The 22449-nt window shown below is 40.7% G+C and overlaps 1 protein-coding gene across 2 annotated transcripts in view; it reads left to right on the top strand.

The window, feature by feature from the left end:
• The window catches only part of KLHL4 (kelch like family member 4), a 75421-nt gene that overhangs the window by 28188 nt on the left and 24784 nt on the right, over nt 1-22449 (top strand). Inside the window, exons 2-4 of one of the 2 annotated variants that reach the window (XM_077826592.1) lie at nt 16941-17114; nt 17548-17684; nt 21991-22187. In XM_077826592.1, the coding sequence (XP_077682718.1) occupies nt 16941-17114; nt 17548-17684; nt 21991-22187 (508 nt within the window). The remainder of the gene's footprint in view (nt 1-16940; nt 17115-17547; nt 17685-21990; nt 22188-22449) is intronic. The other variant, XM_077826593.1, reaches the window with a different exon arrangement.

Here is a 22449-nt window from a genome sequence, read left to right as displayed (position 1 = left end):
AACCCATTTGCTGTGTGGCATATTTGCATTCACACTAAGGTCATTGGGCTTGTACAAATGCAACAGAAGTATTTGGCCCAGCATTTTTTGCACAAAAACAGATATCTGTCATATCGTCTCTGGCCCATAACCCCTATTGTAATTCTTTAGTTTTAGTGTCTGTACTTAAGGTTTTGGGAAACTTTCAAAAACCAATGTCATTTTCCATAAGAGTATTATAGTTCCTATTACACATTACTCACTTAGGCCCCTCTCCCCCCCCAGCTCCTCCCACCTACCAGCAGCCCCACAGATCAGCTCCTCCCCCTCCCTCCCAGCGCCTCTCACTTGGCGTGGAAATGCTGTTTAGCGGCATGCAGGAGGCACTGGTTGGGGTGGGGGAGGAGTGGGGGTAGTTAGAGGAGGGAGCAGAATGGGGCAGGGCAGGAAGAGGCAGGGCACGGTTGGGGACTTGGGGAAAAGGGTGTAGTGTGGAAGGGTCTGGGGCAGAGTGGGGTGGGAAGAGGCGGGGTGGGGGACTTGGAGGAAGAGGTGGAGTGGGGGCAGGGCCTGGGGTGGAGTGGGAGTCGAGCACCCCCTAGTATCTGAGTAAGACCACGCCTATGCCTAATCCTGTAAAAACTTTGCAGGACTGAGACCTGACCCCAAGGTTACCTTTTTTACCTTCCGCTGCAGTATGGGGCCTGGGTTACTTGCAGGCTTAAGCTAGAGTAAATGGTGGAGTCTCTGTAAACTGAAGTCTTCAAACCATGATTTGAGGACTTCAGTAACTCAGCCAGAGGTTATGGGTCTAGTACAGGAGAGGGTGGGCGAGGCTCTGTGGCCTGCTATCTGCAGGAGATGATCATGATGGTCCCTTCTGGCCTTAATGTCTATTGGTATGTCTACACAGCAAAGAAAAACCTGGACTATGGAATTATTTGTACTATTATCAGTAACACACACTGACTTGCAATTTCTGAGCAATCACCAAGTTACTGAAGAGCATTCTTTCAATCATGAGGCTAATAGTTGCAATTACTGTACTTCTATTAACTGCAGCACAATAATTCAATATAAAATCATTAAAAATAGTAAATAATGTGTACCACCAGAAAAATATATGGCACCATCACTAGCAGGCTCTTTCTGATGCCAAAAAGAAAGTGATACAGTGAAGCATATGTTAGAAATGGGAGGTTTTTTTTATTATTATTATTCTCTGTAGTCTTCTCACAGAGATTTTAAGGTGGCTCAATCAATTTCATTATAAATCTATTGATAAGTCACATTCCTGAGTCCAGTGTACTGTAATCAAATTTTAAGTTTATGCTCTTATGTTCACAAATAGTAAATAATTATTATAAGGTAGTTGGCTGAACAATCTAGTATAATTAGCCCAGCAGGTAATCAGTGTATATAAATCAGCTCTGCCATTACTGTATGCTGCATGGAGGATCACAATAGGCAATGGATGATAACATACCCAAAATATTTTTCAGATTAAACATATTACATTTAATCCATGCTTCTCTTATTATATTGGACAGAGACACACGACTTCTAATGGTTATATTCTTATTCTTCATCACTATTAGAAAAGGGAAGTGGTCAGGTGGTGTGTATAGCTTGACAGGTGCAGACAAGATGAGATGGCAAACTGCAAAGATTTCCCACAATATAATTTCCCTAACCTCTACTAACAATGTATTTATAGCATTTGCTCTCCAGTTCCGCTGTGTATAATAGGCATTTGATATAATGTACAAAAGATCTGAGCACAGATGTACCCTTTATATAACCAGCAGGCATGTCACCACAATACTAATGCAAGGAGACAATCTTTAATTTTCTTGTAAATAGGTTTTCTAACATATTCTCAGCCTTATTATTCTGTCTGCCAATGAAAAGCAAAAAAACAAAACATTAAAATGAAACAAAGAAAACTTGTACTCTGTCAATAAGAATAAATAAGAGAAGAGAAATCACCTCAAATATAGACAAAAATCCAACTCAAATTTTATTTTTCTGGCTTGATTACTAATTCAACATTCATCCCTCTCCTTCCTGGCCACTTCCTGGCCTTTCTTCCCTTTCCTCTATTGATACGGTTGTTTCTTTCCATGCGTCACTCTCCTCCAATTTTTACTCCTTTGCCCCTCTCCCCCATTGCAAGGTCATCCCCGTCAACTCCTAGCCCCGGCTCACCTCCCAACATACACTTCTGCTCGCACTCTGCAGTACATAACTGGCAGAAATTCCATGACAGAATGACTTTCTCCACTACAAATTCATTTTTTCCTCCTTTGGTCCTGCCTTCCTATCTGAACAACTCTATTTCTTCAACTTAACTGAATTCCACGCTAAAATCCCCGCTGCCTTTTCACCACCTTTGACTCACTCCTCAAACACTCCCACACTCCTACCACCACTTATCTGCATGCACAGAATCTTCCTGTTTTCTTCCAACAGAAGGTCATGTAGTATTTTTTCAAATTTCCTCATGCCTCAGCCTTTGCTTTCCTCTCTATAACACTCTCCCTCCTCCTCTTTCACTGTCAGAGAGAGAATTTTCTGATCCGCCCTCCTCCTCTAACTTCTCCACTTGCCCCCATGATCCTACCACATCTGCTCACCTGATCATCAATTCCCTTACTTTTCTCCTTAACCTCTCACTCTCCTCTGGCCCCTCATGATACAAACAAGCTTTATTCTCTCCCATCTCAAAACTCACCACTTGCTTCTCCAACTACTGCCGCATCTCCTTTCTCCCATACATCTAAAGCTCAATCAATAAGCGGTCTACAATTGTGGTCTGGAGTTCTCCTCCAATTCCATACTAGACCCTCTCTAATCCAGTTTCTCCCCGTTGCATTTAGATGAAACCACTCTCACCGAAAAGTCTCTAAAAACCTCGTCCTATCAAAATCTCAGAACTGGTTTTCCACCCTCATCCTTCTTGACCAGTTAGCTACCTCCAACACTCATCCATGCTTCTCTTTTTGAAATCTCTTCTTCCCTTGGCTTCCATGACTCTGTCTTCTCCTAGTTGTCCTCTTACCTCCAGTAGCTCATTCAGGATTTTCTGTGGAGGATCCTTTTCATCCCCTTCCCCCCACCCCCAAAGGTTCTCTCTTTGGTCGTCATCTCTTCTTCCACTATACTTTATTTCCAGGTAATCTCATACACAAACACAAATTTAACCATATCTTTATGCTGATGACTCACAGATCTACTTCTCTATTCCTGATCTGTCTCTTTCTGTCCACATTAAAATCTCAGCCCGTCTCTCTGACACCTCCTCATGAATATCTAGCCATCTGTTCAAGCTCAACAATTTCTAATCAATTGCTATTCTAAATCTAAACCTTCCCCCTAAACTCTCCCTCACTTCTTGATCATTGCAGACACAACCACCACCCTGACGGTCACTTAAGCCCATAACCTGCATGTTATCTTAGACTCAGATCCCTCTCTATGTCCTCACACCCAGGTTACGTCTAAATCTTGCAGATTCTTTCTGCACAGCATCTTTATGGTATGGCCTTTTGTACATTTATAAAGTTTGCAGATGATACCAAGCTGTGGGGGGAGGAGGGTGCAAGTGCTCTGGAGGATAGGGTTATACTTCAAAACGATCTGGACAAACTGGAGAAATGGTCTGAAGCAGGGCCGGCTACAGGCACCAGCGTTCCAAGCAGGTGCTTGGGGCGGCAGTTTGAAAGGGGCGGCAGTTCCTCCGGCCACAGCAGCAATTCGGTGGCAGCTTCTCTGTGCTGCCCACCACAGCAGCAAATTGGCGGCAGCCCCTTCCCTTTGCAGCTTCTTCCTTTTGCTGTCCGCGGTGGCAGTTTCTTTCATTGCTTGGGGCGGCCAAAACTGTGGAGCCAGCCCTGGTCTGAAGTCAATCGGATGAAATTCAATAAGGACAAATGCAAAGTACTCCATTTAGGAAGGAACCATCAGCTGCACACACACAACATGGGAAATGACTGCCTAGGAAGAAGTACTGTGGAAAGGGATCTGGGGGTCATAGTGGACGCAAGCTAAAGATGAGTCAACAGTGTAACACTGTTCCAAAAAAAGCGAACATCATTCTGGGATGTATTAGCAGGAGCATTGTAAGCAAGACTCGAGAAGTAATTCTTCTGCTCTACTCTGCGCTCATTAGGCCTCAACTGGAGTATTGTGTCCAGTTCTGGGTGCCACATTTCAGGAAAGATGTGGACAAATTGGAGAAAGTCCAGAGAAGAGCAACAAAAATTATTAAAGTTCTAGAAAACATGACCAATGAGGAAAGATTGAAAAAATTGGGTTTGTTTAGTCTGGAAAAGAGAAGATTGCGAGGGGACATAATAACAGTTTCCAAGTACACAGAAGTTGTTACAAGGAGGAGGGAGAAAAATTGTTCTTCTTAACTTCTGAGGATAGGATAAGAAGCAATGGGCTTAAATTTCAGCAAGGGAGGTTTAGGTTGGACATTAGGAAAAACTTTCTAACTGTCAGGGTGGTTAAGCACTGGAATAAATTGCTTAGGGAGGCTGTGGAATCTCCATCATCGGAGATTTTTAAGAGCAGGTTAGACAAACACCTCTCAAGGATGGTCTAGATAATACTTAGTCCTGTGATGAGTGCAGGGGACTGGACTAGATGACCTCTCGAGGTACCCTCCAGTTCTATGTTCGCATGATTCTATGCATACACATAGCTAAAACTCTCATCCAAATGCTCATCAGCCTAATTAGTGCAACCTCCTTTTCTCTTCTCTTGACAAGTGTAATCTTGCCCCACTAATATCCACTCAAAATGCTGCTACTAAGATTACTCTCCTAGGCCATGACTTTGACCATGTCACCCTACTCTTTGTATCCCTCAGCTGTCTTCTCTTTCTCTATCACATCAAACATAAGCTGCTTGTCTTCACTTTCAAGGCAAAGTCCACTTTCATTGACTATCCCCATTTTACCTATCATCTCTCATTCATTATCCAAACATCGACTCCTGCCCCCAATCGTTCCATGATGCCAACCGCCACCATCCACTTTTTAAAAATTTTTAAACAAGCACCTTTCTGCTTTCTTCCATGTAGCCCCATACACTTGGGAGGAGCTCTCCATAAACATACACAAAGTTACATAATTATCCTCCTTCAATATTGTCCTTTGCCATGATGCCTAAAGAAAAACTAGAGAATGGTTAGGCTGCTGGGGTACTGTTACCAATGCCTATCCTGCTGACCAATTTGGTCTCATCATTTCCTTGTGCTCCCCTAGCTATCTTTCTGTATCCAGCTATTGTCTCCTCTCTTATACTTAGTTTGCAAGCTTTATGGAGCAGGTACCGTTTTTGTTCTGTGTACATATAGCACCCAGCACAGTGGGTTTCTGGTCCATAACTAGGGCTCCTAGGTGTTATGGTAATACAAATAATTAATGAAATGATATAATTATTAATTGATAACATCTGGTTCTCCAGTATGGTTTTCTGAATAAAACGGTCCTAGACATAACTCAAAACAGGAGCTAAGTGAAATCTGTCTGGCTCTGTTCATGATGGAGTTGCCAAACTGAACTCATAGGATTCAACTAGAATTATAATGGGAATTACAATAAATTTGAAACACAAGATGGCTGCTAGAGAGTATTGACCTTTATTTCCTAAACCCAGTCATCTGACCTTGGTCAGGGTTTTGTTACCATTCCTGTCACACTGTTTCCAGTGGTTAGCATTGCAGGGAGATAATTAGATACACAAATGTAGAGAAACTGAAATCATCTGCAGTAGAAAGAGACATGAAGCATCAATCTAGATCCACTGCTATCTAAATTTTTATATAGCAATGTTAGTTGTAAAAAAGAATATTTAATGCTTGTATCAATCTGTAAGTGTTTTACAGCTCATATTTCAATATGTTTGCCTAGCTACATTTCTAGATGCACTGGTAAAGCAATTTAACTTGCTCACTGCATTAATCAACACATATTAGCTGTTGATTTGCTAACAGAAATGTTTACCTATTTGAGGTTTTTTTTAATTTAAACAGATTACCATTGTAAATAAAGACAACATTAAATTTGAAATTATATAGCCATCTACTAGTAAATGATACTCTTTCTATATTGGGAGAAATGGGGTGGTGGTGGTGGTGGGGGAAACAGGGTGAGATATTCCTCCAGGACTAGAAAGGAGAACAGCTGATACTGATGGTAATAAACCACCTACAATACTAATACACATAGACTATCTCCTTTAATTTCCTATAATATTACACAAATGCAAGTGATACTGAGCTGATCTGTCAATCAGTGAAAATCGGTATCATTACTGTTAAAAGAGATCATTGTATCAAAAAAGTATTTGACAACAAAATGATGGTTTCTAACTTATAAATCTCCCCCACCCCCGTAAAGCAATTATTTCCTCAGCTGTTTGTTAACTAAATACACAGCATGCTTTTGGAGAAAATATTACACACTAGCTTTCTAATTAATCATTCTTCTAATGATTTTCTTCTGTGATAATGTCACTTACATTTTTTAAGAGCAATTTCTTCTAGAAGCCCTTCGTGGAAGCTAATCCAAATACATAGAAGAGAATAAATGATGAGTGCATACTATAATGTTTAAAGTTAGAATTCGGAGGTGAAGTTGAATGTGATATGCATATTTGAAGCTTGAGGCACAAGCAATGGAAGAGGGGCACCCAGTTCTATGTGCCATTAGCAATATAACGTGTATGCCACATCAATGGTGAATAATAAATCCAATAGTGCAACATTTGTTAAATGTGCTGTATTGAAAAGATGATTGAAAAGCAAGTCTAAAGCATAATTAGGGACAGAATAAAGAAGACAGAAGAAAGCTGAATATGTTGCTGATTAGTACTAGAGGTTGGTTTAAAGGGCAAAGGAATGGGAAAGGACAGAATATTTTCCTGTGAGTCATTTCTTAATTTCTGTTAAGCATGACATCGAATGTCACTCTCATGTTATTCTGCTGGACTGTTTTATTTCTCCTTTTGTTTGTTACAAACACTTTATGAGAAAAGAGATAGAGATATTAAATATTTTATCTCAGCGTATCAGAATATCTCCTACTCAGTGGGAGTATGGGGGTAAGTCTGTGACAGCACGTTTGATAAGGTAATCATTCATTGTTATTGAACTGAGTAGCAGAATTCTATTTTCCTGAATCTGCACACGTTACACTGGGCCATCAGCATAGGTATTTTTTTTTGTTTGTTTCCAGTAGCAGCCATATGGCCAGATTCTGCCACCCTTCTTCATGGGTTGTACCTTAGTCATTTCAGTGGGATTCTTCAAGGAATAAAAGACTACTCAACATGAATAAAGGTGGCAAAATCTGGCCCATAGCATACTGGATGCTATACAAATACAAAGATGACATGGTCCCCGCCCCAATAGTTCACATTCAGCCGTTTGAATTTTCCTCAAAAAAACTCCTCCATTTTGAATTACCTGTATTTTGATTACTGAAGTAGGATACTTGTGTAACTCCCTCATTTTCCCCTCCTCTATTGCAATTTGTTTCCCTAGGAAGAGAGCGACTCATTTTGGAGAGGGTTTAACAAATCAGAAAAGCAGAATATAATTTATACCTTATTCTGAAAAGTCTGAGAAAAAAGTATCAGTGTGATGGTTATGTAATGAGTAGAATGTTAGGACGCAAGACTGGAACTCATTGAATTCTCTAACACTCAGTAAGAATACAATTAAGTATTAGCACCGCTGGTCTCAAATGTGAAGAGAGTTGTGAAAAAAACTGTTTTGTCTGCATCTGCCTACATTATTCATCAGCATTCTGAAAATTTTTGACTAGCTCTAATTATAATATTGTTTTGCTATAAGCATGTTTAAGAGTCACTTGGCACTGGTAGAGCGACCAGATTTCCTGATTTATAGGGACAGTCCTGATTTTGGGGGCTTTTTCTTATATAGGCACCTATTACCCTCCACCCCCGTCCCGATTTTTCCCACTTGCTATCTGATCACCCTACTTGGCAGTCTTGCATCTCTCACTGTTGACTACCCGAATGCTTGTTACAGTAGTTTGAGTGAACTGAAAGGGATCACAGAACAAGGAGTAATGGTTGCACTTTTATCTGCAGATCCACAGGGCACTCTGCACCACAAAGTGGAGACAATCATTGGCCGCTGTTGAAATTGTTGGTCTTAATGGTTTAAGCAAGATTCCAGGAGGGTCCAAATTATTCCATAATGAACAAACAAAATACCAAAAGAAAACAAAAAAAAAAAACAACCAATGAAAAAACCCCAACCAAGTTGCAGTGTGGCCATTTTTTGCACACATTATGGAGTGTCAAAAATGTACAGCTTCTACTGTGTGAAAATATAATTTTTGTAAATATAGCTTTTTGTGGGATGGGGCCTAATTAAGTGGAAAGTTGTGTGCAATTCACAGTGACGTGAAATCTTTCTTTGGAAGCATTTCTCTATTTTCTCTAAGTTTTTTCCTCCGTCTCAGTGTGTTTTTTCCAAGGTGTGGTGTAAGTGCAGATCCAAAGAAGCTCTAGTCTTGCAGAGATTAGGCAGTTTAGCCACTAAACTCTTCAGAAACTGGATTTTTCAATGTGGGTTTTTAAAGCACCTAAGTAGCTCTGTGGTCTACACTGTCTGCTGGAAACACCTACATGTATATACACTCACAAAACCACCAAGTGAAATGATAAGTGGAAATTCATGCACAAGAATATGTTTGCTAAAGATTTTCTTGGAAACATAAGAGGAGAATTTTTACTGTATTCTTCTATACAGGTGAACGAAAATGCAAAATGAGGGAAAGGCACTTGAAGTAGGTGTCATACCAATTTACAAAAGCAAATTGTCGCACAAGCTGCTAGGCAGTCATGGATTACTGCATGAAACAAAAACATTTTATAGCATCCAATTCCAAAACCAACCATATGTAAAATTATGAAACAGTGAAGCTTTCTACTATATGATTACAAAACAATACCAGATAATCAGGGGGTGGGACAAATTCAAACAATTTTGATGTTGTTTTCCTCCTGTCTACCTTTCTCCATTTCTGTCTTTGTGTGTCAATTAAAATATTTTGTATAACCATACCTAGAAGTTTCTCTTGTCTTCAATCACGGTCATCTAATATAACTAGAATGTCTGTAAGAACAGAGTTGTCAAAATCTTCTCAGATTTTCTCAAAGAAAATCCCAACAAATCATTAAATGACATAAATCCAAGAATGTTTATAGAATGGTGTACAATGAGGGCATGTCTACACGACAAAGGCTTTGCTGGTATAGCTATAGCACTAACTATACCAGCAGTGCCCATATTGCAGATGCAGCTTGTGACAATGGAAGGAGTTTTTCAGTCAGCATCATAACACCACCTCCCTGACCCACATTAACTATGTCGACACGAGCACTCTTATGGGTGTTTTTGCCAGTATAGCTACATCGGCAAAGGGTGTAGCTTTTTCACACACACTCTGGCCAATATAACTACCCCAACAAAACTTTGTAATATAGAGCTGGCTTGAGCTCATGAGACACCAAAAAGGAAGGAATACTTTCCATATCACCTTTAAAAAGGGGAAAGGCTCCTCTGCATTTTTCTAAGAAAACATGCATAACAGCAACCACCCTCTCAAGCCCCAGTAACCTTCCCCCTTATTTGTGTGTGCATTTCAAGATCAACACCGCAATGGGTTTCTGTACATACATCCTCCATGAATTATGCCACTTCAAAAGAGTTACAAAACTTTCCAACTTATTTGTCACGTATTCTTTATCGTGCACCACTTCTAAAGCTATGATGCATTTTCTAACAAAACTAATTAGACTAATTAGACTGCGATATTTGTGATCCATATCATCCTAATCTAAAATTTACTAGGCCTAATGATTTCATTTATATTATATAATATGAACATACATATAACACTACTAGCTAATTTTTCCTTTAGCCAGAAACAATACACATAATGAATTCCTGAGAGCTCACCATAGCTTCAGAGATGGCAGGAACGATAACACTGTAATGCTTTACAAATCTTTTTGCTCACATAGCTATTTGACAGAATAGCCAGATTATTGTTTAGGTAAAAGGATAAAACAAGTGGCTAAATGGAAAACACTTCTAAATTCCTTCAGCAGTATTACTATTCTGTTAGCAGAAATTTATTCGGTGGAGAAATATCACTGTATGTGCATTCTCAGGTGCTAAAATATTAAAGACCCAAGGGTTTAAAAAAAGAACTTATCACACAACTTAAATACCAATTAAGGCATTTCAATCACTACTTCTAGTTACAGCAGAAATGTTCTTTACTTAGTAATAGTGGTCAGAATAATGTAAAAGTGTAATGGCATACAGGAGTGGGGTTTAGTATGGGGGAGGGGAAGAAGGAATAAGACTGGAGCCACTTCAACATAGACTTAATTTTTGTAACAGCCAGCCAACTCTGTCTGCAGCCTGTCCCTTGGCTTTCTTCTCTGCTCCTCAGTGAGAGACTAGCATTACCCTATTGTCCGTGTCAGATTCCCTCTCTGATGTGTTATTTTATTGTACTGTGTCCAAGTCTGTATAGATCTTGGAAGGACAGGGAAACTATAATGAATACATTTTTAAAAATGATAAAAATAACCAAATATAGCATTTCTATGCATTTTTATCATGACTTCTGCACATCTGGGAGAAAAAGGGGAAATATTTGTTTTCAGTTCTATTTAAAAACTAGTGTCTGGCAGGTGTTCACAGGCTAAGCATTTGAGGATGCAAACTCATTTGCCTCCTTGCTATCCCCCTTCTTTGGGCACATAATACCTTTGATGCTTTTCACTCGTGCAAATCAAGACAGAAATATTTCCCCCTAATCATAGCCAAGCAGAACAAATTTGTGATTCTGGAAGAGCCCAGGCCTTATTTACACTGGTGGTGGTGTTTAGGGTACATGTAGCTACATGCTGCAGTGAAAGGCAAGCTGTGTGCACAATGCAGCGTGTAGCTACACACAGTAGCAAAAAGCTCTGGCAAGAGGGAGGCAGCGGGGAAAGATTCCAGCACAGAGGAGCTGCCAGAGCATCTCTCTATTGTTGGAGTCTTTCACGGAAGTGGGGAGAGGCTCTGGCAATAGGGAGGGAGTGGGACACTACACTGTAGACATGGGATGCACTGCTTGGGTGTAGAGAGCACCATCTAGGGCAGGGGTTGGCAACCTTTTAGAAGTGGTGTGCCGAAGACACACTTTAATATAAGGTTTCACGCGCCAATAATACATTTTAACGTTTTTTAGAAGGTCTCTCTCTATAAGTCTATATATTATATAACTAAACTATTGTCGTATGTAACAAGGTTTTCAAAATGTTTAAGAAGCTTCATTTAAAATTAAATTAAAATGCTCACCTTGCGCCGCCAGCCCGCTTAGCCCGTTGCCGGCCTGGGGTTCCGTTCACCTAGGCCAACAGTGGGCTGAGCGGGGCCTGCGGCCGGGACCCTAGCTGGCAAGAGGCAGGCAGCCAGAACCCCAGACCGGCAGTGGGCTCAGTGGGGCCAGCGGCCGGGACCCCAGACCAGCAGTGGGCTGAGTGGCTCAGCCCGCTGCCAGTCTGGGGTTCCGTCCACCAGCTCCTGCAAGCCGGGGTTCCATCCGCCAGCCCCGCTCAGCCCGTTGCCAGTCTGGGGTCCCGGCCCTGTCCACATAGAGTAAGTACCTACCTTCTCCCCGGTTCTAGCCATTCTCTTCCTCTCTCTGCACTGAGATGAGGGTGGGAGTGTGCTGAGAACAGGGCTGGGGATGAAGGAGCAGGCTGGGGGCTGGGGTGCAGGGTCTGGCCAGGAGCTAGAATGAGGGCTCAGAGTTGGGGCAGGAGGTTTGGGTGTGGAGCGCTTACCTGGGCAGCTCCCGTTTGGTGCGAGGGGTGCAGGTGAGAATGTGGGGGCTGCAAGAGTCAGGGCATGGGGTGTGGAGGGGGGGCTGGGTATGTGTGGGGGGTGCCGGAGTCAGGGCTGGAGGTGTGTGAGGGGGGTGCAGGGGCCAGGGCTGAGGGGTATGGGCGGGTTCATGAGGTCAGAGAAGAGGGCTGGGGTCATGGGGGTGCTCCCAGCCCCCTGCCATGAGCGGCTCATGGCAGGGGGCTGGAGGGGTATGCCCTGAATCCACCCCCTTCCCCAAGGTCCCCGGAGCAGAAAGCGGGAGCAAAGAGCGCGCTGAGGCTCCGCTTTTCCCTCTCCCCTTCCATAGCAAGGGCCATCAGCTGATAGGCTGCAGGGAGGGAGAGAAGGAGGGACAGGAACCCAACACGCTGGGGGAAGAGGCGGGGGAAGGGGGAAGCTTGCCTGCCCTGCAAGGAGAGAGCGGTGGGCGGGGGGCGGAGAAGAGTGGTCCGGGCCAGGCAGGATTTTTAATGACATGCTGCTGTCTGCTGGGGTCAGCAGACAGCAGCGTGCCATTAAAAATTGGCTTGTGTGTGCCGTCTTTGGCACGCGTGCCATAGGTTGCCGACCCCTGATCTAGGGTATATACCCTAGTCATTACTATAAGGTGGGAGTAAAATGTATGAAAGACTGTACTAAAAGAGCAGTTAATTATCAATGGTTTGCTGTCAAACAGATTGTGTAGAGTCCCTCGGGGCTCTGTCCTGGGTCTGGTACCATTCAATATTTTCATTAATGACTTGGATAATGCAGTGGAGAATATACTTAATAAAATTTGCAGGTGACACCAAGCTGGAAGGGGTTGCAAGCACTTTGGAGGACAGGATTAGAATGCAAAATGACCTTGACAAATTGGAGGATTGGTCTGTAATCAAGAAGATGAAATATATTTAATAAAGACAAGTGCAAAATACTATACTTAGGAAGAACATCATCAACTGCACAAGTACAAAATGGGGAATGATTGGGAAAAAGATCTGGGCGTTAGAGAGTATCACAAACAGATTATGAATCAACAATGTGTTGCAGTTGCAAATAAGACTAATATAAGGCTAAGGCTGGGGTGTATTAGTGAGGATGTTGTATGTAAGACAAGGGAGGTAACTGTCCCGCTCTACCTGGCACCGGTGAGGCCTCAGCTGGAGTACTGTGTCCAGTTCTGCGTGCCACACTTCAGGAAAGATGTGGACAAATTGGAGAGAGTCCAGAGGAGAGCAACAAAAATGAAAAAGGTTTAGAAAATATGACCTTTGAGGAAAGGTTAAAAAAAGAGGGCATGTTTAATTTTGAGAAAAGAAGACTGAAGAGTAACCTGATAACAGTCTTCAAATATGTTAAGAGCTGTTATAAAGAGGACAGTCACCAATTTTTCTCCATGTCCTATGAGTATAGGTCAAGAAGTAATCAGCTTAATGTGTAGCAAGAATGATTTAGGCTAAATATTTTGGGGGAAAACATTAATTTTAAGGACAGTCAAGTACTGAAATAGGTTTCTAGTGGACGTTGTGGATTCCCAGTCATTGGAAGTTTTCAGGAACAGGTTACACAAACACTTATCAGGAATGGTCTAGGTATAGTTGGTCCTGCCTCAGCACAGGAGGCTGGACTAGATGACCTCTCGAGGTCCCTTCCAGCCCCATATTTTTGCGATTCTATTATTTGATTGACATCAGGTAGAGGCCCTTAGTTGGTCAGATTGCGAGTCATTAGTTGTTTTGTCATCATCTTGCTAGAATTTTACTTGTTACTACTTCATGGTAAACCAGCTTAATTTTTATTCAGTTTCACTTCATGTATCAAGTGAAATTTAAACCTGCTTCATTGCATACTAGATAACATCTATCATATGGAATTAAAGCTCTATCATCAGCTTTCTGGATCTGGCATGATGCACCCAAATTACAAGATTGTTTGTGACACACAGGTTTGATATCGAATACTTTTTGAATGACTTACAGCACTGGCATTTTCCTTTGTGTAACAAAATGAAAAAAACTACAGAAAAACCTTGACGGGAATAAATAAGGAATATATCCAATTTCTTAACCAGAAAACAATCTATACTCCCATAATCCCCAAACATCTACAAAAATATATTCAATTGGCTCATTACTGTCGTCCCCCCCCCCGGCCACTTGGTAAGGCAACTCCCATCTTTTCATGTGCTATAATATATATTCTGCTTACTGTATTTTTCATTCCATGCATCGGGTTTTAGCCCACAAAAGCTTATGCCCAAATAAATATGTTAGTCTCTAAGGTCCAACAAGGACTTCTCGTTGTTTCAATCTGAGTAGTATGTTTATGATAGAATTATTCTGTTTTCACCTTTGGGGTCACAAAAATTGGTCTGCACTCTAGACAGCTAGACTGTGAAGGATACAGACATTGTGGACACATGGATAACAGAAGACGTTTCTTAGCAACAAGAACTACGTGAAAGCTTCTGGAATTTCTTATTACCTCAACTTATTATTTCCTAAATGTAATAATGGCTTGCACATTCTGTATGGTTAACAAGCAGAATCAGACACACCGTATCCAGTCCCATTGCACAAACAAACTGAATAATTGCAGTTGTTATAAAGAAGGAAAGAATGAGAAATAAAGTGAAGAAATTCCAAAGATGAATGGGCAAGGAAAATCTGAATTTCATTCCAAACTATTTAATGTGACAAGGAAACCTCACTTTAAAGAATAAGAAAAGAGTTCATTCTGTTTGGGCGGGCGGGAGGTGGGAAGGGGGAAGAGCTAAAGGGCACATGAAAATGCTGCCTCACTCCAGTAGAATCTTTATTTTGTTGTTGTTTTAGGGGCTGCTCTCTTTTAAGTCCTGCCATTCATTTCAACAGAAGTTGAATTAGGTGCAAAATTAATGGTCTCAAGTAGACTTTGAAGTTACACTTTCTCAAATATCTGGTTTACTCTTCAGACCTATGTCAGTATAACTACGGTCGCTTAGGGGTCTGAAAAATCCATACCCCAAGTGACAGTTATACTGACCTAACCCTCTCCCCACCATAAAGACAGTGCTATGTCAGTGGGAGAGTGTCTCTCACTGACATAGCAACTGCCTCTCGGGGAGGTGGATTAACTAGGCCCACCGGAGACCTCTCTCCCATTGGCTTAGAGCATCTTCATTAAAGCATTAGAGCGGAGCAACTGCTGCAGCATTTTAAGTGTAGACTTCCCCTAAGTAAATAGGTTTTACACAATGTTGAGATAGTGCCAAAATAAAAACACAAAGTGTCCAGATCTACACTAGAAAACTTTGCTGGTATAGTAATGTCGGTGAAGGATGTAACTTTTGAACAACACATCTATAGAGGCAAAATCACAAATGTAGACACAGTTATACTAACATGAAAATGCTTTTGTCAGTGTAGCTAGTTTCACTAAGAGAACTGGTAGATGCTATATCAGCAACAGAACTCTTGCCTGCATAATGTGCATTTATACTACGCAGGCATGCTGGTATAGCTATATCTGAAAACCTCTTCTACTCCAGACCTGGCCAATGCACACACACAATGGCAGCAACCCTACAGGACCAAAGTGTTATATTATGAAGACTACCTTTGAAAACAGTGAAAGTGAGAAATTTCTTTAAAATGGAAGCTTTGATTCTACAAATCCAGAACATGTTGCTGAAAGACCTTAACATCATGAAAGTTGCTTGTTTCTTTCACTTGAGTTTTCACATGCACAATGCATGAACCCAAAAGAACTAAGGTTTGCTGCTGCTTCTTGACATCTTCAGGCCCACTGTAAATCCAAATATAACTGTAAAGATAATTTTCCAGTTTAAATGTACCAAGTATCAGGAAAAAAATATAGCAAACTAGATTTCATCAACATGATAAATGGCCAAAGAAATGATTCATCTTAACTCAAGAAGAGTTCGGAAAAAGTAAACATCCATTAAAAGTTGACAAAAAAATAAAAACAAAAACATCATTTGAAGAGGTGATGAAAGGAGCTGGGAAAAATAATATGCATATCAGACCATTAAAGTCCATAGAAATGGCCTGCAGATTAGGTACCTACTTGTTAAAAAAATTAAAAATCATGCACTGAGTAATATGGTATTCAGCAAGAAGAGGAGAGGTCCAATCATGAATTCATTGAGACTTTTCACATTACATTTATTGACACTCATGTGCTTGCTGATTAATTAATATGAATTATCAATCAAATGTTTGGTCAAAAACCAGCGGGTTTTTTGTGTATTTTTAGGAGTGTAATATAATGCGTTATTTTTGTATTGAAGTCTGGGATTTGCCATGAACCTTTTAGACCATGACACTTTATCTTCATAGGCTCTACCCATGTAAACCTTTACTAGCATCAATAGTCCTCTAATTGATGCCCATAGAACTGCTCTTGGTAGAAATTGGTGGACTTAGTTGTCTTTGCAGGATCAGACCCACAGGAAATAATTCTAAAATCAAGTTTTTTAACTATCAGTATTGCATTCATATTAATAAATTGGTAGACATACTTATGACAATTGCCTAAAGCACACATCTGAGCAGCAAAAACTACTTAAAATAATTGGAAATACCCAAATTATATTTACTGTATGATTTAATAAAATCAGCGCAGTAAATGAGAAGGAAGTAGTATCTGGAGGAAAAAAACAGCGCCACCTAGTCCTGATTCATAATCTCTTTTACTCAAATCTAGAATCCTCTGCCTGACTTCATAGAACTCACTAAAATAGTGTAATATATCCTTAACATTATTTATATTTGCCAGATATGAACCCTTTCTTTTTAATTTGTTTTTCTCTTATAAAATGTTTATTATAGTTACAATAAGTTTTAAAATAGTTTACAAAAGGTCTGAAGTATAATTAAAAGAATCAAATGGAAAATGACACATTAAGTCCACTCCCACCAGATCAATATATTTAAAGACTTCCAGTTATACTGCAATTTCCACAGCTCAATTAAAGATGAAGTTAAAAGCATTCTCGGGTTTGATAATGCTACAGTAACCTCGTTTTCTCTTTCTTTAACAGATTATCAATAGCTAGCTGTTCACCCACTGGAATGAACACCAATGGCTCAGATGAATACTTCCAATCTACAAATCATGCAGAGCAGACATTTCGCAAGATGGAGAACTATCTCCAGCAGAAGCAGCTGTGTGATGTTCTTCTCATTGCTGGAAATCACAAGATTCCAGCTCACAGGTGGAATTTTCCTTATTGTTTACTAGCCTTTATAGCCTGACAGTTCCAAGAGCTCAGACAATGTGAGTTCCCACCTTGTCCCTGATTAGTTATGAATGAATGGTTACAATAATTAGCACATCAGCTGAAGACAGTTAAATGATATGATCACAGCTTTAAATTCATTATTGTAAATAGAAAGAAATTCAAGTATGAACCAGTTTTTTCTATTTTGCTACAGTCAAACTTTAGAGAGATGAGTGAAGCAAACAGCACAAAGACACCCTCTGAAAGAAAAGTTCAGATTCTAATTTACTAGATTACTTTAGATTACTTAATTCCCTTTTAACTTCACTGTTAACCACTGTAAGGATAAAGTCTTTTAAAGGCAGCCAATATGTTTCTCCTAAACACACAAATGAATTGCATAATAATGGGCTGTTTCCATTTCAAGATTGGTTCTTAGCGCTGTGTCTGATTATTTTGCTGCAATGTTTACTAATGATGTGCGTGAAGCAAAAGAAGAAGAGATCAAAATGGAAGGAGTGGACCCAGATGCACTGAAAGCTTTGGTGCACTATGCCTATACAGGTAATTCCTAATCTATTCTCTAATTCTGTAAAGAAAGGTGAACACTGTCCACATGCAAAATTTTTCACCTCATCCATTTTATATTAGTGCTTAGATACATACCCAATACTGGAAAATATATTTGTGTAGAATGCTATTTACTAAATATGATGACAAAATAAAAATAAGCCACAAACAACCCTAGCTAGCTCTTATTGTGAGGAAAAATAAGAATATGTCATAGTTACAGGGTAAGCTGTGCTTTAGACCCTTTTGTGTCCTTTGAGTGCACCCCTAAGGTGAAAGTTCTGGCTTCATTCATCTCTCTGAAGGGTGGAACAACATGGTTCAACCCCTCTGGGACTGGACCTCTGGGTGGTAAGTTCAATTCAGTCCAGTTACTTCCATCTCAGCTGGGAGAAGCAGACTGCCTTGCTGCATTCTTTCCCTCCTTCCATGGGTCTGCATTGGCATCTCCATCTCAGGCAGCTTCTGACAACCAACTCAATCCCTTTTCTTACCCGTGCCAGCATCTTTAAGGTTTCAGAATCCACTTAGATCCTAGGTTTGGCTTTGGGAAGAACAAACCTCACTGGAATGAGGCAGAGGGTGAGGGGGTTATTAACTACCCCCATTGTTTCCTCAAGGAACCTCATGATATTTTCTCAGACTGTACTTTCTCTTTGCCATTGTTTTGTTTCCTGTTTCTCTCCTCCCCCATCTCTAAAAAGCCTCCTTTGATTCACTTCTTTGCAGTCAGGCAGGATAATATCAAATAAATAAACTGAGGTGCACGTGATATATATAAAAATAGACAACTCCCTCACACTCCACATCTTGTATGACAAATAGCTTATTCTTTTATTGGACCAATGTCTGTGGTGAAAGAGATAAGTTTCTGAAGCTGAGGAAGAGCTCTGTGTAACTTGAAAACTTGTCTCTTTCACCAACAGAAGCTGGTCCAATAAAACATCATCTCACTCACCTTGTCTCTCTAACATCCTGGGACCAACATGGCTATATCAACACTGCAAGTACTTATTCCAACAGATATACGAATGTCAAAATATTCTGTTACTCTATACATGATTAGAATATCTGCTATTTTTAATTCAGGCACAAAGAAGAGGAATAGTAATTTAAATGAATAAAGGCCAGATTCTGCCTGTTGCTTTGTTCATGAAGTTATATGGGAAGAGCATGCTGAGAACCTTTGCCCTTCGGATGCCCCACCAAATGGCCAGGTTCAACTTCAGCAACTCATCTCCTTCAGGGGGAGAGGCACAGGCCCGTCCTTGGAACTGGATCAAGGGGAATAAGATGTACTCCTTAATGTCATGAACTAGACACAAATTTGAAAAATTAACCACTGATGTTTACTTGAAAAAAATTGGTCTAAGATATTTTATGTTAGTAGCAGAGTATTTTCAGCTTTTCTATTCTACTCTCCCCACTCTTTTCAGTACAATTGCACCCCAATGTTTACATTAATTACTAATTTGATTCTGAGAACTTAGTCAATAGCCAAACAGACCAAACCAGAGAAGCGTGAATTGTCTTTTTCTTGCTGCTCTGTAATCTGTGGAGAAAAAATGTTGTAGAACAGATTTCTGTTACTCTAGTGTACAATCCAATTAAAAATATCCACAGCATTCGAAGTTATGCAAGCACTGAAAGGCTGCAGATACTAGCTCTTTGGGAGATTATTCAACTCAGAATAAAGGTCACTCTGCCATAGGTGCTAAAGGAGCTCCTTCTCCCATGCCTGAATCTTGAGAAGGGGGAAAAAACAGTCTCCCAGAATGTAGCAGCACACAAATTACCAGAACAACACCCTTGCACAGTCTATGGTACAGAGATGAACTATCTCGGACTGATCTTCCATTCTCCCTTTCTCATACATGCACTCATTGGTTTGCTTTGAATAAGACAATTTTCTACATGCATCACCTCCAGAACGGGACATGAGAAACTGTGGCTCATACCTGTTGAGTGGGTCCAACCTTTCCATGCATCATTTCAAAGAGAGTAAAAAATTATTTCATGGCAAATATAAAGTAAAATTAAATTTTAAAAAGGTTACTGTGCAAGAACTTGGCATTTAAAATGTTTTCCAAGTGCTCATTTCATTTACTGTGTTTTGATATTTACATTAAAGTGCTAAAAATATAGAAGACTGTTTCCACTTTGATGGTCTTAGAACCTGTAGAAATATCAGGTATTATGTAAAAGTGCAACCTACAACTATAGATTTTACACTAATATTCGAATAAACCTCACAACAATGATATTATGGAACAAAATATGTAAGTGTAATTCAAGAAAATGGATGAATGCAATTTTATAAAAGTTTAACACATTTTAGTTGGTAAAATTAAAAGAAAAATATGATTAATATAAATTAACTGTAAAAGTCTTTTAAAAATGAGATATGGGAAAAGTGTAATTCATAATTAACATCAGAATTTAAATTAATCTACAGGCATAGTATTTTATTTGAAAATAAATGCATAACATATAAGCATGAAATAAACGTTCCATGTTGTTAATATTAGTTGACCCCTTCAATACTATGTTACATTAAACAGAGTCTACCAACCCCCTACCTAGTACAAAATTACCAATTTTCTGGGGTTTGGGTTAGTGGGTAACTCAAACAAGATGCCGTGAATTTCAGCCTAAGATTTCTCCCCAGACTGGCTGTTTCTAGATTTTCCCTGCAGGTCCTCCTCCATCCCAATCGCTTGATTCCTATTTACAGAGATACACTTTATATCCCGGTTAGCAGTACTGACCCAACCTAAGAATGATCAACAAACATCCTTCTGTATCTTGACTCAGAATTGTCTGGGTATACCGCAAGAAGGACAGGAGACTTGTTATGGGTTTTAATCAAGCCACAACCTTATTCTATAGATGTCTGGGCCTACCCAGCAGATAAAGTATACAGTGCAGGCAAATCCATGCTTATTAAACTCAATTCTCCAGGACTTCCACCAGCCCCTATTTGTTTCCATCCAGGTCCCCCAGCCGACCCATGGCTTGGACCTAACCATCCACCAGCCTCGTAAGAGGGTTAAGGAGGGCTATGAGAATGGAGGGGGTTGGCTCCCAGCCATACCAATCATAGGAGTCCCCGAACCCCCTCCACTGTTCTGTTCCTTTATCCAGGACCTCCTTTTAAGTCCTTTACCGGGCCATTTATCTGGTCACTGGCTGCCCTCCCTATGGAATACATTCACTGAACATCCACCCAATATTACAAAATAAGTTGTGACAAATCGCCTACCACCTTTTCTATTCACCAGAAAAGGTCCATCCTCACACCTGCTGTGAGGAAGTTGAAAAACCACACTCCACTGAAGCCAATTGTTGTGGTGTGGGAAAAATTCCTTCCCAGCCCCGCTTTAAAAAGGCTACTAGCGTAATGCCCACAGCAGGTCCTAAACCAGCCTGCCATTCACCTTCACTAGCGGAGATTGGGTGGGTGCTGGCTTCCTCACTGCTTGGACATAGAGACTTGCCCCTCCCCCAGATTTCGTACCTTTATGCACATTCCTGGGGGGCAGGGGTGAGTCACTGCTACAAAGCACCTTTTGCAGCAATTTCTGACCTTCCTCCTCTCTCCCCGCCCCCGAACCACAAAGCAGAGCTGCCTTTCTTTGGGTAAGCCCAGACAAATTTTGCCCCACCGTTAGTTGTTGTGCAGTCATTAGCATGGAATGGTATATCAGAAGTGGGTTGCGGTAGGGGCTGACAATTAGATAAGATCCAGTTGCTGACAAATGCACACAGAAGGGATATAGGACGACAGCAGACTCATTTGCAACCTAGACTGAAACAGTGGCTATAAAAGGGTGGTTTCAGAGTAGCAGCCATGTTAGTCTGTGTCCACAAAAAGAAAAGGAGTACCTGTGGCACCTTAGAGACTAACAAATTTATTCGAGCATAAGCTTTTCGTAAGCAGCTCCCTTCATTGGATGCATTCAGTGGAAAAGGGGTGGTGATACAACCTGAAGGCTTGCCCAGATTTTCCAAAGATTTTTCTCCCACGAGGAAAGACTCATGGGGAAAAAAAATACAAATAGACCCGTGGGGTACATCTACATACAAGCTATGGCATACACATACTTGGACGAGCTCTCATCTGAGCTAACACACCAAAAATAGTAGCGTAGCCATGGTAGCACAGGCAGTGGCAGTACAGGCGAGCTGGGCCAAATACAAAACCCTTTGAACCCTGTAGGTATATGCTTGGGGTGGCAAGCCCGTGCCAATTAATTAAACCAATTAATGCATAATTTTCTTGATCTAAACCACACTATAGGAGTTTTAGAGTTAAAGGAAGACACTATAGAAAGTTTGCTGGCTGCAGCTTGTCTTCTCCAGCTGTCTCAAGTCATTGAAGTGTGTTGCAACTTTCTCATGAAGCAGCTCCATCCTTCAAACTGTTTAGGGATTCGATCCTTTGGAGACGCACAGGGTTGCATGGAACTCTTGAAGGTGGCACATCTGTACACTATGGTAAGATTATTAATCCAACTATTTTGAAATGACAGTATGAAGAGCAGGCATGAATACTATATTGGATCTGTAAAATCAATGGGGTGATGGAAAGATGGCCAGGGGTTATTGCAGCAGAACTAGCTGAGTGCAGAGATGTATTGATGCTGTAATTTCACAGACTGATGCAGAGGCTGTGCTCTCCATTTGCACACCTGAGATCCAGAGACACTGAGCCTTGCTAAGGTACCATGCGTCCAGGAACTCCCAGTGCAGGAGTATC

This window comes from Eretmochelys imbricata, chromosome 9, assembly GCF_965152235.1.
Source record: "Eretmochelys imbricata isolate rEreImb1 chromosome 9, rEreImb1.hap1, whole genome shotgun sequence".
Classification (NCBI taxonomy): Eukaryota; Metazoa; Chordata; order Testudines; family Cheloniidae; genus Eretmochelys; species Eretmochelys imbricata.
This window is presented reverse-complemented; position numbering and strand designations above follow the sequence as displayed.